The following is a 16,022-nucleotide window of genomic DNA, read 5'->3' as shown; positions in this document are numbered from 1 at the left end:
CCAGGAGGGTTGAAAAAACTGCACCCACCATCAACCCAGCGAGACCAACAAAACCCTCGGTCTGGATGCAACAATGCCCACAGAAGAGTGCTTCTGTCTGCACCGCTAGCGTCACGGGGGGAGGTTGCGTCCACACCAGCAGAACTCCCGCTGGCGATCGCCGCCTCTACAAGGGGGCTCTGTAGTGTAGACGTATCCCGAGGGCGCTTGTCCTTCAGTGCAAAGGCTGGAGGGTGGCGCAGCTGTTTTGCGGGCGTCCCACCGCCGCAGGGACGCCGGGGGGTTCCGACTCCTTTGCCGGGAGAGGCCACTCGCCTGCCTCCGCCCCACGAGACGTGCCCCGGATGGTAGGGCCACCCCATGTCTCCGGGGAAGAGCGCCTCAGGGGTCTACTGTCCTGAGTCCCTTCCCCCCTCCCCTTTTCTCCCCCGACCCACGGCCCCCTCCCCTTCTCCGCGGCAGAGCCGGCGCGGCGCGATTGGCTGGGCCTCCCCACGTGTCGCGTGTCCGCAGCCGAGCGGCTGCCCGAGCCGGTTACCGCGGAGCCCTGCACAAGCGCGGGCGGGCGAAGCGGAGCGGAGTCGGGGCTGCCGGGCGCTGCGCTTCGCTTCGCTTCGCTTCCCCCCCATGCAGAGGAAACGCGAGGAGGCCGGCGCGGAGCCCAGCGCAGGTAGGGGCTGGGAAGGGGGCCACGGGGGCGGGGCCTGCAGGGGCTGGATGAGCTGTGGGGCAGGTCGCGGGGGGCTGTGGCGGGTTATGGGGGGCGGGGCTGTGTGTTGAGGGTGTTGGGGGTCTGTGGGGTGTATTGGTTGCCCGGGGGGGGGGTTCTGGGGAGAGTTTTTGCAGGGGGCTGGGCTGGTGTTTTTAGGGTACGTGGGGGGGCCTGTAGGTGGTTATGTGGGGGCTGGGTATTGGTTGCCTTGGGGTTATGGGGTGGTTTTGTGGGGGATATTTTGGGGTGTGAAGGGCGTTATGGGGGTTGGTGGGGGTATTTGGGGGGTTCTGTGAGCGGTTACAGGAGTGTGGGCTGGGAGTATTAGTTGCCCGTAGGAGGCTGTGGGCACGTTGGTTCTGGGGTGGTGGGAGGTCTGTAGGGGATGTTATGGGGTCTGTAGGCGGTTATTGGGCAGGTGTGGGTGCGAGGGCGGTGTTCAGAAACTTTGTAAGGAAATGTTATGGGCAGAATTCAATTAGGGATGGATTTTTCAGTACTCTGGCAAGTCTGAAAATATCTTGTTTTGGGGTGAACTGACAAATTTTTTATAATTTTTTGGGGGCATATACAAAAAATCAGGAAACATTTCTAGTTGGGTCGAATGAAACACTTTCTTCAAGCCAACTCGTATTTTTTTTGTTTTGATTTCAGGCATTTTTTTTTAAGGGATGTCTGTACTCACAAAACCAGGGAAGGGGAGATTGCAGTGGTGGCTGGTGGTGCTCCCCTTATTACTTGGGATGTGGGAGACCCAAGTTCTATTCTGCCCTCTCTGAATTTGGGTTGGTTACATTGCAGAGAGTGCCCTAACCACTGGGCTGGATGTTCTGGTGTGGGTCTCTCTCCTGTTGAAACTGTTTCATTCTGTTTAAATAAACAGTCCTCAAATCAGGGATTGAACTTGGATCTCCCATCTCCTGTGAGTGCCCTACACCCCTGGCATTCTCATTCTCTTTCCCTGGTCCAATTGTTCATTGTTATTCATACTATCAATTCATAGTTATTCATAATGACAGTGGGCCAGGGAAAGGGAATGAGTCTATGGCTCCACAGGGGTTAGGGCATTCACTCAGTATGTGGGAGACCCAATCACTGCTCCAATGACTGATTAATTATCTAGATTGAGACCCCCCCCCACCAGACTATCCAGCCCAGTGGGTAGGGTACTCTCCTACAGTCCCAGGCGAGTACACTAAACTTTATAAAGGGGGCACCCCCACCCCTTCTTTCAGCTGTTTGTTACTCCAACCTGAAAAAAATGATGTTTTGGTAATGTCAAAGCAGTTTTGACCAAAAAAAAAAAAAAAAAAAAATTTGGTGAATTTGACACAAATTCAGTAATAGTTTTGGGTCAGCTGAAATTCTCTTCCCCCCCCCCCCCCCGTTACATAGTTTGTTGGGAAGGTTTTGGTGCTGTGAGGTGGTTGGAGAGTTTGTACGGGATGTTACCGGGTTTGTATGGGGTTATGGAGGTGTTGTGTGGGGTCTGTTGGGTTAGGGAAGGACTAGAGAGGGTTATTGAAGAAGTTTTGATGTTGGTGGCTAATAATTAAGGTTTGGAGATTTTGGAAATGGGGTAGTGTTGGGGTACTTGGTAAGACGGGGAGAAGAGGAGTGTTCTTAGAAGGGATGGGTTGCAGGGTATTTGGTTTTGGACAGGGCAGTTTGTGAGAAGTGGTTTATTTGGTTCAGAGGAAGGGAAAATCCTGTTTATGGGGTAAATTTACCTCTTTAAATGGATCAAGTTCTCAGCTGTACCATCCCTGGTACCTGCTATATTCAATCACACAAGCTGGAACTAGCTGTGGGGTCTTCTAAACCCCATTTTTGCTATTGTAAGTGACCAAGCTGCATAGCTGGAACACACCCAGTTGAATGGGTGATGGTGCAGTAGGGGGCTGCCATAGGTGCTGGCCACAAAACCCCAAAGTACCAGTATTGGGGGCATATCCTACTGAATAGGAGCTTCTCATTTAAATTGTGGAAGCTGCAGCAAACTTGATTTGGGGTTGTTGCCAACCAGGAGTGAGTGGGTGGAACACGTAGATTATATAATTGTCTGTGCTGCATGCTTTGCCTTAAAATAAATAAAATCCTATCCTGTTGCATCATTTCTCTCTTTGTCGTGTGGTCTGATGCTCTAAATTGGGTTTCAGAGTAGCAGCCGTGTTAGTCTGTATCCGCAAAAAGAACAGGAGTACTTGTGGCACCTTAGAGACTAACAAATTTATTAGAGCATAAGCTTTCGTGGGCTACTGCCCACTTCTTCGGATGCATATAGAGTGGAACATATATTGAGGAGATATATATACACACATACAGAAAGCATGAACAGGTGGGAGTTGTCTTACCAACTCAGAGTTGAGAAGAGAATTTTTTTTGGCTTACGTTGTTTTGGGTTTCCCCTGAAACATATATATTTACATTTGAGTGTGTGGTTTGTGTGTATTTTTGCTGCTGTAATTTGAAGCAGTAAAGAGGCAAGGCGGAAAGAAATAGCTTCCTCTGCTATTAAAACACATTTCCCTGACTCTGGCCTTGACCCTCTTTAGTAGTCAGAGCCAGCCTTACAAAGCCTTGTGACATGAGCAACCACCCAGGGTGCTGTAGTCAGGGGAGTGCTGTCTGAGTGCTGCAAGATGGCGGGCCTGGGCTTCTGGAGCAGGGTGAGTGTGGGTGAACCTGGGGCTGGAGCCCCTAGGCAGGGGGGTGGAAAATGCTGCCCTGAGCTGCCAGCCTGGTGGGGAGACACAGGCAGCAGGGCTCGCCCCTGCAGAGCCACTGGGCCAGCCCCTGGGTCCTCCCTTCCTGTGGGTATGGGTGGTGTCTGCGCACCCACTCTCCTCCTGCTAGGTCTTCAGGTGCATGGCCAGGGGAGCCCCGGACTCCTCCCTCTTCAGCCTGGCCGGGCTCCGGGGCCAGGAGCTGGCCCTTGTGCTCTGAGCCCCATGGTGCTGTACTCAAACTCAAAGAAAGGGCTCCAAAATACAAGTTTGCCCTGGGGCTCCATTTTCTTCCCTAAGGCTGGCCTTGTTAAGGAAGATGGTAATTCTGCTTATCTTCTCCATTTTGCCATTCTAACTTACAATTGTAAAATGCTACTTTGAACCTTTAAAATTGTGAGAATAGGGGAGAAATGTTTAAGAATTTCTTTTGGAAAAACAACCTTTTCCTTCCTGGATGATTATTTCTGTTTTTTCAACTCAGAAGTTGTAAGGGTGATCAAAATGTGTGTGTGCTTCTTTATTCTGCCATGTTTAAAGAGATATTGTAAAGGTTAGAAATGTATTTGTGTGTTGCAAATGGAAATTTAGGTTAATAAAAATGAACAGTTAAAACATCTAATTTGATTGACTATTCATTTGGGTTTTTTATTTATATTTTTCTCTGGACAGTGAACATGGACTAATTGGCTTCAATTTCAGGCTCTTACATGCTGAGACTTAGTGTTTGGGTTGCAGATACTACAAGGAAATATTTATGTTTAAAATACTCTTTGTTGGACTTAAAAAGAGAGATAATGGAAATGTTTCTCATGGTCTTAGCTTTTGTAAAAACTTATTTTATGTACTTAAATTTTGAGCTAAATTCTGATAATGATACTCTAAACTTAGACTAGCCCTGGGCTTAGGTCTCCAATTATATGTGGTGTCTATGGCATAGTTGAATAAATTTGGTTTACAAATAACATTGTGGGTTGTGGGTGTTGTTGTGGATAGTTTAACTCAAGCACAGCGTTCACACCAACTTAATATGCTGTAAGACTCTTTATAATAATTTATAATAATAATTTAAGTAAAATCTGGTGGTAAAATATTTATCTGAGGTCTAAGGAAGGTTGTCTCTCCCATGGGATTTAGAAGAATTGAGTGTGGGCATTGGTGGTGGTTGTAAGTTGGAAGTGAAAGCAAGTTTGTCGTGGCTTTTACGCTAGAAATAACAGATGCGACAGGCAACAGGTGTCAGGAGAATGGTTGTTTAGCTGAAAGTGTAGTTGAGGATACATGTTCAGTACTGTTTCAGCAATCAGAAATGGTACTGAACCTCTTCTATAACTTTGTGAAGCTCTTATTTTGTGTAATGTGGTAGAGATGATAAAGAAAAGCATTCCCTTTCTTAGGTGTCATCGATGCATGTTTTATTAAACAAATAAGGTGAGTGTCCCAACAGGTGATTCATGTGTACAGGTGTCTGTAACAGGTGTCCTATGGTCTTGACTACACAGAAATAGTTTTTTGGTATAACCTAAGGTGTGATGATAATAATGAATACACTCATAACTTTACAAAATAGAACATATTATTTTTCTTCTTTTTTAACTTTATGCAAAAAGCCCTGCAGATTCAACACCTCCTGTTGCTTAAACTTCTACACCAGAATTTAATTATCCCTAATCATGATCAAAGGTGGCATTTCCATTTTCTAAACATTTTTGACATCTTTTCTGCAAATTATTTTTATTTTTTATTGATTTGATTTTTCCAAATACACCAACATACTATTTTCTTTTATAAAATGATTCTTTCTTGCCTCTGAAAAAGAAAGTGGACCAGTGCATTTGGAAAAAGGAAGACTTTACACTTAGTGTTCTCTTTCCTGTATTATTGACTTAGGCTCTATGTTGTTATATTCATATGTTTCTTTTAATAAAGTCTGATAGTGGCATATAGAAAACTTACTGGGAAATGGAGATGCTCACACACCAAAAAGAAAGGGTAGTAGGTAAGAAATGGAGGAGGAAAAAAAGAATTGTGTCTTCACCTCTCTGAGTAACTTCCAGGGTTGGGATTGCAGCCCAGCTGCTGCCCTTGAACTGCATTGCTTCCCCTCCAACTTTTGTACTGACTTCTGACTACTTGGTGTCTTTGAACTTTTCAAGACTTATAGCCACGTATAATGAAAATAGGCTTGGCACAATTTGATTTTTTTTTTTTTGTAATATTGATGGATAATATAGCAATGTTTTTATTTTTAAGCATTTTTTATTTTTATCCATTTAAATGTTCACAGTTGTGCAAAATTATGGGTTTTAAGCATTTTCTTCAATTTTTATCAAATTAAATTTTCACAGTTGCGGAGAATTATGAGGGGTGTCAGACAATAGTTATTTAATGACTAGATGTTGAGATTTAGAAAGTTAAAGCTTTATAACTTAAATCAAAAATTGTCAACATCACATGTCAAAATATACAAAGTAACCATCTTTAAATCAAACTCTAGTTCTCCAGCAGCATTTTTCTTTCTTTGCCTATATGTAAATCTGGACAATCATCTATGGAAATATTTTTAATTGGTTTGTGTGCGTACAGTGAAAGCAACATTTACCAAATATTGGAAATAATTTCGCTAATAAGTTTATTAAGGTTTACCATGACTCAGTTTCCACACAAGCATTCATTTATTTGTCCAAAGGTCAGTTGGTGTTGGTTACATCCAAAATACAAATACAAGCACATATGCACGTGTATACCACATTCTAGCAACAATACAGTTATAAACATTGGCAGCTACTCTCAACAGGAACAGGCCTAGGAGATACTTTTCCATCATGGCATGACTCCAAAGGGTTAAGGAAAAGCTCTGTCAAAGAAACCCCTAGAAAAACTTGCTGCTTATATACTATAATAAACAAGTGATGTCACTGCTCGTTATTGGACCTTTGCCAAAGCCAGATGAGGGAGTTTTAAGACTGAACACTGCACCTGATATCCAGTTAACCATGTTTTTTTTGTTTCCATTACCTCAGCTTAACCTTAAATAAGATAATGCTGGTATTTCAAGGATCACTACAAGTTTAACACAAACAACTCTTCTTTCTCATGATTTCATTATATGTGGTCACATGCTTTGGGTTTATCGCCTATGCTAATATTCAAACTCAATTTAAAACCAGTTCACCCAGTTCTAAAAGTTTCCAATAAAAATCTAATCCTTCCAAGCCTAATGTTAAAGAACAAAGAGATACCTGGAACACACACTTAAACAAAAATAGATCTGCAACTAGATTTCAAAAGGACAAACTTAAAAAAATTAAGGGAATTAGTTAGGGAAGTAGACTGGACTGCAACTATCTGAAGCGTGCATCCCAAGCAAGGGGGAAAAAAAATCTTAGGGAAGCGTTGCAGGCCAAACTGGATGAGCAAGCATCTCAAAAGAGGTTATTAAGAGAGAGCCTATAAGGAATGGAAGATGGGAAGGATCAGCAAGGAAAGCTACCTTTTGGAAATCAGAAAGAGTAGAGAAACATGAGAACTGCCAAAAGCCAAGCAGAGTTGGACCTTGCAAAGAAAATTAAAACAAATAGTTAAAGGTTCTATAGCCATTTATATAAAAAGAAAACAAGGAAAGAAGTGGGACCGCTAAGCACTGAGGATAGGGTGGAGATTAAGGATAATCTAGGCATGACCCAACACCTAAATGAATACCTTACCTTAATTTTTAATAAAGCTAGTGTAGGACTTAGGGGTAGTGGCAGGGTGGCTATTGGAATGAAGATATGGAAGTAGAAATTACCACATCTGAGGTGGAAGTCAAACTCAAACATCTTAATGGGACTAAATGGGGGGCCCCAGATAATCTCCATCCAAGAATATTAGAGCAACTGGCCCATGAAATTGCAAGCCCAATAGCAAGGATTTTTAAAGAATCTGTAAACTTGGCGGACATACCCTATGATGAGAGAATTGCTAATATAGTTCCTATTTTTTAGAAAGGGGAAAAAAGTGATCCAGGAAACTACAGGCCTGCAAATAATTTGTTCCAAGACCTCAATTGTATGCAAGGCAAGGTCTTGGAGCAAATTTTGAAAGAGAAAGTAGTTAAGGACATAGAGGTATACGGGAATTTGGATAAAATACAGCATAGTTTTTCAATAGGTAGAGTGTGCCAGATGAACCTGATCTGCTTCTTTGAGAAGATAACTGATTTTTTTAGACAAAGGAAATAGATGTACCTGGATTTCAGTAAGGCATTTTATACAGTTCCACATGGGAAATTATTAGTTAAATTGGAGAAGATGGGGATTTATATGAGAATTGAAAGGTGGGTAAGGGACTGGCTTGTTTAGCCTAACCAAAAGAAGGCTGAAGGGAGATATGATTGCTCTTGATAAATACATCAAAGGGATAAATACCAGTGAGGGAGAGGAGTTATTTAAGTTGGGTGCCAAAGTGGACACAAGAACAAATGGATATAAACTGGCCATCAACAAGTTTAGGCTTGAAATAGACAAAGGTTTCTAAGCATCAGAGGAGTGAAGTTCTGGAACAGTCTTCCAAGGGGAGCAGTGGGGCAAAAAACCTAACTGGCTTCAAGACTGAGTTGGATAAGTTTATGGAGGTGATGGTATGATGAGACTGCCTACAATGGCATGTAACTGATCTACGACTGCTAGCAGCAAATATCTCCGATGGCCAGTGATAGGACACTAGATAGGTAGGGCTCTGAGTTACTACAGAGAATTCTTTTCTAGGTGTCTGGCTGGTGGATCTTGCCTACATGTTCAGGTCTAACTGATCTCCATATTTTGGGGTGGGTAAGGAATTTCCTCCCCAGGTCATATTGTCAGAAACCCTGTTTTTTTTTTTTTTTTTTTTTGCCTTCCTCTTCAGCATAGAGCCTGGGACACTCGCAGATTTAAATGTCTTTAAATCATGATTTGAGGACTTCAGTGACTCAGCCAGAGGTTGGGGTCTATTACAGGAGTGGGTGGGTGAGGTTCTGTGGTCTGCAGTGTGCAAGAAGTCGGACTAGATGAACACGATGGTCCCATCTGGCCTTAAAGTCTAAGAATCTGAGTTTAACTACACTGTGTACAGGCCAGGTTGTAGATCGGGGAGAGCAAACTACTGCCCATGGGCCAGATCCAGACTTTCAATCCGGATCGCGGGATTGCCAGCTCTGTGGTGAAACAGGGCTAAGGCAGGCTCCCTGCCTGCCCTGGCCCGGCACCGCTCCCAGAAGAGACTGGCACCACGTTCCTGCAGTCCCTGGTGGGGAGAGGGAGGGCAGAGGGCTCTGTGCGCTGCCCTTGCCTGCAGGCACTGCCCCCTGCAGCTCCCATTGGCCGGGAACGGGGAACCGCGGCCAATGGGAGCTTCGGGGGTGGTACCCACTGGTGAGGGCAGTGTGTGGAGGTGCCGCCTTACCCACCCCACCCTAAGGAGCCACTGCCGGACATGCTGGCCACTTCTGGGAGCAGGGCAATCAGGGAGCCTGCCTTAGCCCCGCTGCGTGCCGTTGCCACCCTGGAGCCGCTTGAGGTAAGTGGCGGTGGGCCGGAGCCCGTACCCCAACCCCTTGCCCTGAGCTCTCTGCCGCACCCTGTACTCCCTCCTGCAACTCAACCCCCTGCCCCAGCCCTACATTCATGGCCATGCATACAATTTCCCCACCCAGATGTGGCCCTCGGGCCAAAAAGTTTGCCCACCCCTGTTGTAGATGCAGGTAGGGGTATCTAATTACGGAAGCTAAATCACCAAGAACGTGATAAAACATGCATAAAATAACAGCTGAATAATATGAACAATCCAAGAGTCACATGGTGTTTAAAATTTTATTAGAGAATGTTTAAAAATAGATGATACAGAGAGTTTGAAACGTCAGTTATTAGTCATCGGGGGTAACATACAGAGTATAGGGGGATGTTAGTATTTTGATAATGGATAGCACATAGCACATTGTTAGGACTGAGATCCCCACTTTGAACTTTAGGGTACAAATGTAGGGGCCTGCGTGAAAAACTTTTAAGCTTAATTACCAGCTTAGCTCTGGTTTGGCTGCCACCATTTTTAATGGATTCCCTCNCCTTCCCCCCCCAAGATTTGAAAGTATTTTGTCCCCTTATTGGTCCTTTAGGTCAGATGCCAGCCAGGTTACCTGAGCTTCTTAACCCTTTACAGGGAAAAGGATTTTGGAGTTTCTGGCCAGGAGGGATTTATAGTACTGTACACAGGACAGCTATTACCCTTCCCTTTATAGTTATGACACACATACAGTCTGCAATATCCCCAATGGGGGGGGGTATACGGTGGGTGAAAACAAGGTACAGTCAACAAGCAGTGGGGGTACATCACTCATACAGGAGTTACAGGCAATCTTGGGTATAAATAAGCGGGCAGGGTAATGAGGATAGGATGACCCTCATATGGTGGAATTCAGTTCGGTTCGGTGGGTTCAGGGCTCAGGGGATAAGGTCCAACAGAGGAAGTCTGCAGAGTTGAATGCAAAAAAAAACTCTGGAGCAAGAAATTCCACAGCCTTTCCAAAATTTCCTGAACACTTCTGTTGTTTTAGAATCATAGAAGATTAGGGTTGGAAGAGACCTCAGGAGGTCATCTAGTCCAATCTCCTGCTCAAAGCAGGACCACATCAACTAATTCATTCCATTAATTCATTTGTTAAGCCATGCCTTAAAAACCTCTAAGGATGGAGATTCCACCACCTCCCTAGGAAACCCATTCCAGTGCTTCACCATCCTCCTAGTGAAATAGTGTTTCCTAATATCCAACTAGACCTTCCCCACTGCAACTTGAGACCATTGCTTCTTGTTCCATCATCTGCCACCACTGAGAACAGCTGAGCTCCATCCTCTTTGGGAACCCCCATTCAGCTTAAGCTTTGTATGATGAGTTCATTGTGTGACCTTTGAGGAATTGAACAGTCTCACATCTTATTTTTTCGGCATTACTGCCAGTGTTATGTTAGTGTAGTGTAGTTTTATAACTTAAGTCTTCCCGTGTGTTAGGTTAACTCATTTTCAGAATGGCTAACCTCAGTGATGAAGGCGCATGTTAAATAGCAGAGAGTACTTCAAATAGATACTTTGTGTTTTTGTTGTTGTTGTTTTTTTTTAATTATAACAGTCGAACAGATGGATAGGAGAGTTTGAATGGTTGATTCTGAGCATAGTAGGTTTTGGTGGGCCCTCTTTTATCCCCATGCTATTCATATTACACAGTCAGAGCTGCCACAATTACTCTCTGTAGAGTTTGCAGTTCAGCAGGGAGCCTCAGAGTGTTAACAACTTTGGACATTTGTCTAAGGGTACGTCTTCACTACCCGCCATATCGGCGGGTAGCAATCGATTTATCTGGGATCGATATATTGCATCTCGTTAAGACGCGATATATCGATCCCCGAACGTGCTCACTGTCGACTCCGGAACTCCACCCGAGCGAGCGGCGGTAGCGCAGTCGACGGGGGAGCCGTGGCCATCGATCCCGCGCCATGTGGACCCCAGGTAATTCGATCTAAGATACTTCGACTTCAGTTATGCAAATGACTTCAGCTACGCTATTCGCGTAGCTGAAGTTGCGTATCATAGCTCATTCCCCCCCCTCCCCAGTGTAGACCAGCCCTAACTTTCAAAATCTGTCCTTTGTAACTCATGTGAAGGCAGTGCAATAGTTCGTCACTATGAGAAGTGGAGAGAGATCACCTTGTATAATTAAAGATTCATTACCATGCTGTTCTGTTGCTAGACAAGAATGGTTACCTGTTTGTACTAGCAAAATTAGTATCTGTGTTACAATTACTACCACCATGGCTGTGTCTACAGAAAATTAAAAAAAAAATCAGAACCATAATTTTTCACTGGTAGTAGTAAGAGTGGACATTGTAGTGTAAAGAGGGTGCAGGCATTTTTATTACTGTGTCCTCTAACCAACGAGGGCCAGTGTCCTGCCCACAGCTTCCACTGTTGCTATCATTGGTGATGACTATGCAACTGATTTATTTATTTTTGTGGGGGTCAGTATAAACATGGTGTTAAGAATTCTGTGTATGTGTCCGCTGATCGTTACCGTCCATGCCATGATGAGGGAAAACATTGAAGCTGCTTCTAAACTGCTCCTCTCCTGCAAGCTCAAATGGAGATTTAGCCTTGTCTAACCTAGGCTCACTTCTTTAAAAACTCCCATCACTGGTTCAGCTTCACTGGTGGTAACAACAGTGCACTACTTGTAGAAGAGACTCCAGGAGGCTGCTGGCATTCTAAGCACTGCCAGGTAGACAGGCTCTGAACAGTGTTAGATGTCATAGTGCTTTGAATGCCCCGAGCTGCCTGGAGGCTTATTTATACTAACACTCTCACCTTGCTACTGCTAGTATAGTTAAGAACATAAAAATGGCATACTGCATCAGAACAAAGGTCCATCTAGTCCAATATCCTGTCTTCTGACAGTGGCCAGTGCTAAATGCCTCAGAGTGAACAGAACAGGGCAATTTATTGAGTGATCCGTTCCCTGTTGTCCGTTCCCAGCTTCTAGCAGTCAGAGGTTTAGGGATACCCAGACCAGGGAGTTGTGTCCTTCACCATCTTGGCCAATAGCTATTGATGTACCTATCCTCCAGGAACTTATCTAATTCTCTTTTGAGTCCAGTTATATACTCTTGGCCTTCACAACATCCCTGGCAACGCATTCCACAGGTTGATTGTGCGTTGTGTGAAGAAGTACTTCCTTATGTTTCTAAACCTGCTGTCTATTAATTTCTTTGGGTGTCCCTTGATTCTTGTGTTATGTGAAGGGGGAGAACACTTTTTTACCCACTTTCTCTACTTTAGTCCACTCTTTTTTCACTTTCTCCACTCCCTAATTTTATAGACCTCTGTCATATCCTCCCCTCAAACTTTTCCAAGATGAACATTGCAGACTTTTTAGTCTCTCTTCCTATGGAAGCTGTTTCATACCCCTAATCATTTTTGTTGCCCTTCTCTGTACTTTTTCCAATTCTATTATATATTTTTTGAGATGGGGCAGCCAGAACTGCACACAGTATTCAAGATGAAGGCATACCATGGATTTCTGTAGGATCATTATATTTTGTCTTATTATCTATCCCTTTCCTAACTGTTGAACTGGTAGTGGCAATGAAGGAAAAATTAAGAAACAGAGGGTAGTTAAATCAAAAAGGAATCCTATGAAAAGTAGAAACATGGTCATATTGCTGAGGAGAAGTACAAAAGAATAGCACAAGCATGTATGGACAGAATCAAAAAGACTAAGGCACAAAATGAGGTACAATTATCAGAGGGTATAAAGCAATAAGAAGATTCCATAAATACATTAGGAGCAAGAGAAAGACAAAGGAAAGTGTTGGTCTTCTACTTAGTGGGGAAGGATAGTTAATAATGGATAACATCAAGGAGACTGATGTGTTTAATGGCTGTTTTACTTCAGTCTTCACTAAACAGGTTAATGATGACCAGATACTTAACACCATTAATATTAACAACAAGGGGGAAGTAACACAAAGTAAAATAGGGAAAGAACAGGTTAAAGAATATTTAGATTAAATTGGATGTATTCAAGTTGGCAGGGCCCATTAAAATTCATCATAGGGTACTTAAGGAACTATCTGAAGCAATCTTGGAACCATCAGCAATTATCTTTGAAAACCTCATGAAAGATGAGTGAGGTCGCAGAAGACTGGAAAAGGGCAAACATAGTACCTAACTTTAAAAAGGGGAACAAAGACCTAGGGAATTATAGACCAGTCAGCCCAACTTCAATATCTGGAAAGATTCTAGAACAAATTATTAAACAGTTAATTTGTAAGCACCTAGAAGTTAATAGGGTTCAAAGAAATAGCCAGTGTGGTTTTTTCAAAAACAAAACATGCCAAACCAACCCAATTTCCTTCTTTGATAGGGTTACTGGCCTAATGGATAGTAGTGATGATATAATCTTGATTTTACTAAGGCTTTTTATACAGTCCCACAAACTGGGGAAATGTGGTTTAGCTGAAATTTATATAAAGTGGGTGTGACCTGAACAGAATCCCATTGCAAGAGATTCACTGGTATCTGATAGTGATTTTCAACTGGCCTGACCCCATTCATTGTGTCCCAATTCACTAATGTTCTAACTATATCTGATGTGTGTTGTGAATTATACCTATAGGTCACACGTAGTTCGAGTCTAGGCTGAGGCACATAAACAAATCCATGACTGCAGAGTATCCAAAGATAACAGATTTATTACGCCCGAGCTTGGTGCCCCCCTGCTAATCAGGAAGGGACCCAAAATGGAGGGTACACAAAGATTATATACCTTTAAGCAAGGCATGCTGCCCTCGTGCATCGTAAGCCTTAGCCAATAAACAAGCCTTTTTCTTATCTACCACCTATCCCAGCTAGGCCCTTGCCCGTGCTGCCTAGGGTTGCAACTACTTAGGCATGCGGTTAGCTTTTTTCCCTGTTGCCCTTATCTCTGTGTCCAGGTTTCCCCCTTTCTCCCCCCTTGTCTCCTGGTACGCGATGTGCTTGCTTCTAGCTAAGGGCGGGCCCAAACCAAAATGGAGTTACATAAGCAAACTTTCCTTAACAAGTGTCATGTAAGGTATCTCTGGAAAACTAATAACCCACTGATCATTAATATTCTTGCATGGTGTATGTACAGTATATGCCCAAGGGGCCATACAAATATGAAGGCAATGTGGAACTAAAATGTGTTTATGAGCTACATCTGGGGAATGGATAAACAGGTGGTTTCAGAGCCAATTAGCAATCGTGTGTCAAGTGGTCATTCATTTGCATTAGCGAGAGCACGAAATGATCAATTTGTATTTTAGAAAGCACCAGTGAGGAAAGAAGCCAGCATGGAACTTCCTTCGCCACGAGACTCCGTGTCTCCTTTCTCATAGCTTGAATGCACTTTATTTTGGGGGATAACCTTCTGAAGAATCCATTTCAGAGGTTCACTGGACTATAAAAGAGAGGGGCAACAAACCCCAAGTTCTCTCTCTGCTAAGACAAAGAGCACTTTGGACTTTGACAGAGATTCAGATCGGAGAGGTGGTCAGCCATCTTGCTGTAAGGTAGTATGGTAAGAATCTTACCTGGTACAAAGACTAGTTAGATTAAGTATTAATTTCTAGAAAGCGTTTTTCATTTTTATTTGCATGTAACTCTGTCCTTGAACTCACTTAAAATCCTATTACCACTTGTAAATAAACTTGCTGTACTTTTAATCTAAACCAACTGTTGCTGTGTTTGAATTGAAGTGCTTAGCTAACTCCAGGTAAAGTGATAAGCTGTGCATTTTGTCTCTTTAGAGGAGCAAACAAACCTTCTTCTTCTGAATGATCCAGGAAAGGGCTGGACATTACAGAGCACGTGGTTTGGGGAAAATTTGGAACTGGGAGGTGTTGGGGTCATCTTGCCAGGTGTAACCAAGGCTGTTGGAGGATAGAGTGTGGCTGTGGTGAAACAAGCAGGCTGTTGAAGTCAGAGCTTCTGGGGCTGCTTATCACACAGACACTCAGTACAAGCTTGTATGCTGGCTGGGAGAGTCCATACAAGGGAGCTACAGCAGCAGAGTATTTTAAGGCATCCAGAATTACAGGGAAGTTGATGACACAACCCCTCAGTAGTTTGTATTACATTGCAGAATGTGACAGTGGGTGTATAAGTGGTTGAAAGACTGTATTCAGAGTAGTTATCAGTGGTTCACAATATGGGAATACTTATCTAGTGGGGTTCCTCACGGGTCGATCCTTGGTCTGGTACTAGTCAGTATTTTCATTAATGACTTGGACAATGGAGTGGAGAGTATGCTTATAAAATTTGCAAATGACACCAAGCTGGGAGAGGTTGCAAGCATTTTGGAGGCCAGGATTAGAATTCAAAACAATCTTGACAAATTGGAGAATTAGCCTGAAATCATCAAGATGAAATTCAATTAAGATAAGTGCAAAGTACTTTAGAAAGGAAAAATCAAATATACAGCTACAAAATGTGGAATAACTGGCTAGGTGGTAGTACTGCTGAAAAGGATCTGTGGATTACAAATTGAATGAGTCTGTGATGCATTTGTGAAAAAGGCTAATATCCTGGAATATATTAACAGGAATGTCATATGAGAGACACAGGAGATAATTGTCCTGCTCTACTTGACACTGGTGAGGCTTCAGCTGGAGTATTGTGTTCAGTTCTAGGTGCCACACTTTAGAAAAAATGTGGACAAATTGGAGGAAGTCAAGAGGAGAATAACAAAAATGAGAAAAAGTTTAGAAAATCCGACCTATGAGGAAAGGTTAAAAACACTGGCTATGTTCAGTCTTGAGAAAAGAAGATTGAAGGGAGGACCTGATAACATTATTCAGATACATCAAGTGATAGTATAAAGATCAATTTTTCTCCATATCCATTGAAAGTAGGACAAGAAGTAATGGACTTAAACTGCAGCAAGGGAAATTTAAGTTAGATATTAGGAAAAACTTCCAAACTACAAGGCTAATTAAGCTCTGGAAAAGGCTTCCAAGGGAAGTTGTGGAATCTTCATCTTCGGAGGTTTAGTAGGTGGGA

The 16,022-nt window shown here is 43.2% G+C and overlaps 1 protein-coding gene across 3 annotated transcripts in view; it reads left to right on the top strand.

The window, feature by feature from the left end:
• The first annotated feature begins 566 nt into the window (after window positions 1-566).
• The window catches only part of LOC117877626 (lactosylceramide alpha-2,3-sialyltransferase-like), a 54,845-nt gene continuing 39,389 nt past the window's right edge, over window positions 567-16,022 (top strand). Inside the window, exon 1 of one of the 3 annotated variants that reach the window (XM_034770875.1) lies at window positions 567-670. Coding sequence is in view for 1 of the 3 variants with exons in the window: in XM_034770873.1 (XP_034626764.1) it covers window positions 628-670 (43 nt within the window). In the remaining 2 variants the exon portion in view is untranslated. Of the gene's footprint in view, window positions 671-14,284; window positions 14,542-16,022 lie in introns of those variants that run through there. The other 2 variants (XM_034770873.1, XM_034770874.1) reach the window with 2 other exon arrangements.

The sequence above is a fragment of the Trachemys scripta genome, chromosome 5, assembly GCF_013100865.1.
Source record: "Trachemys scripta elegans isolate TJP31775 chromosome 5, CAS_Tse_1.0, whole genome shotgun sequence".
NCBI lineage: Eukaryota > Metazoa > Chordata > Testudines > Emydidae > Trachemys > Trachemys scripta.
The sequence above is the reverse complement of the archived record's forward strand: the minus strand, read 5'-3'. Positions and strand labels throughout refer to the sequence as shown.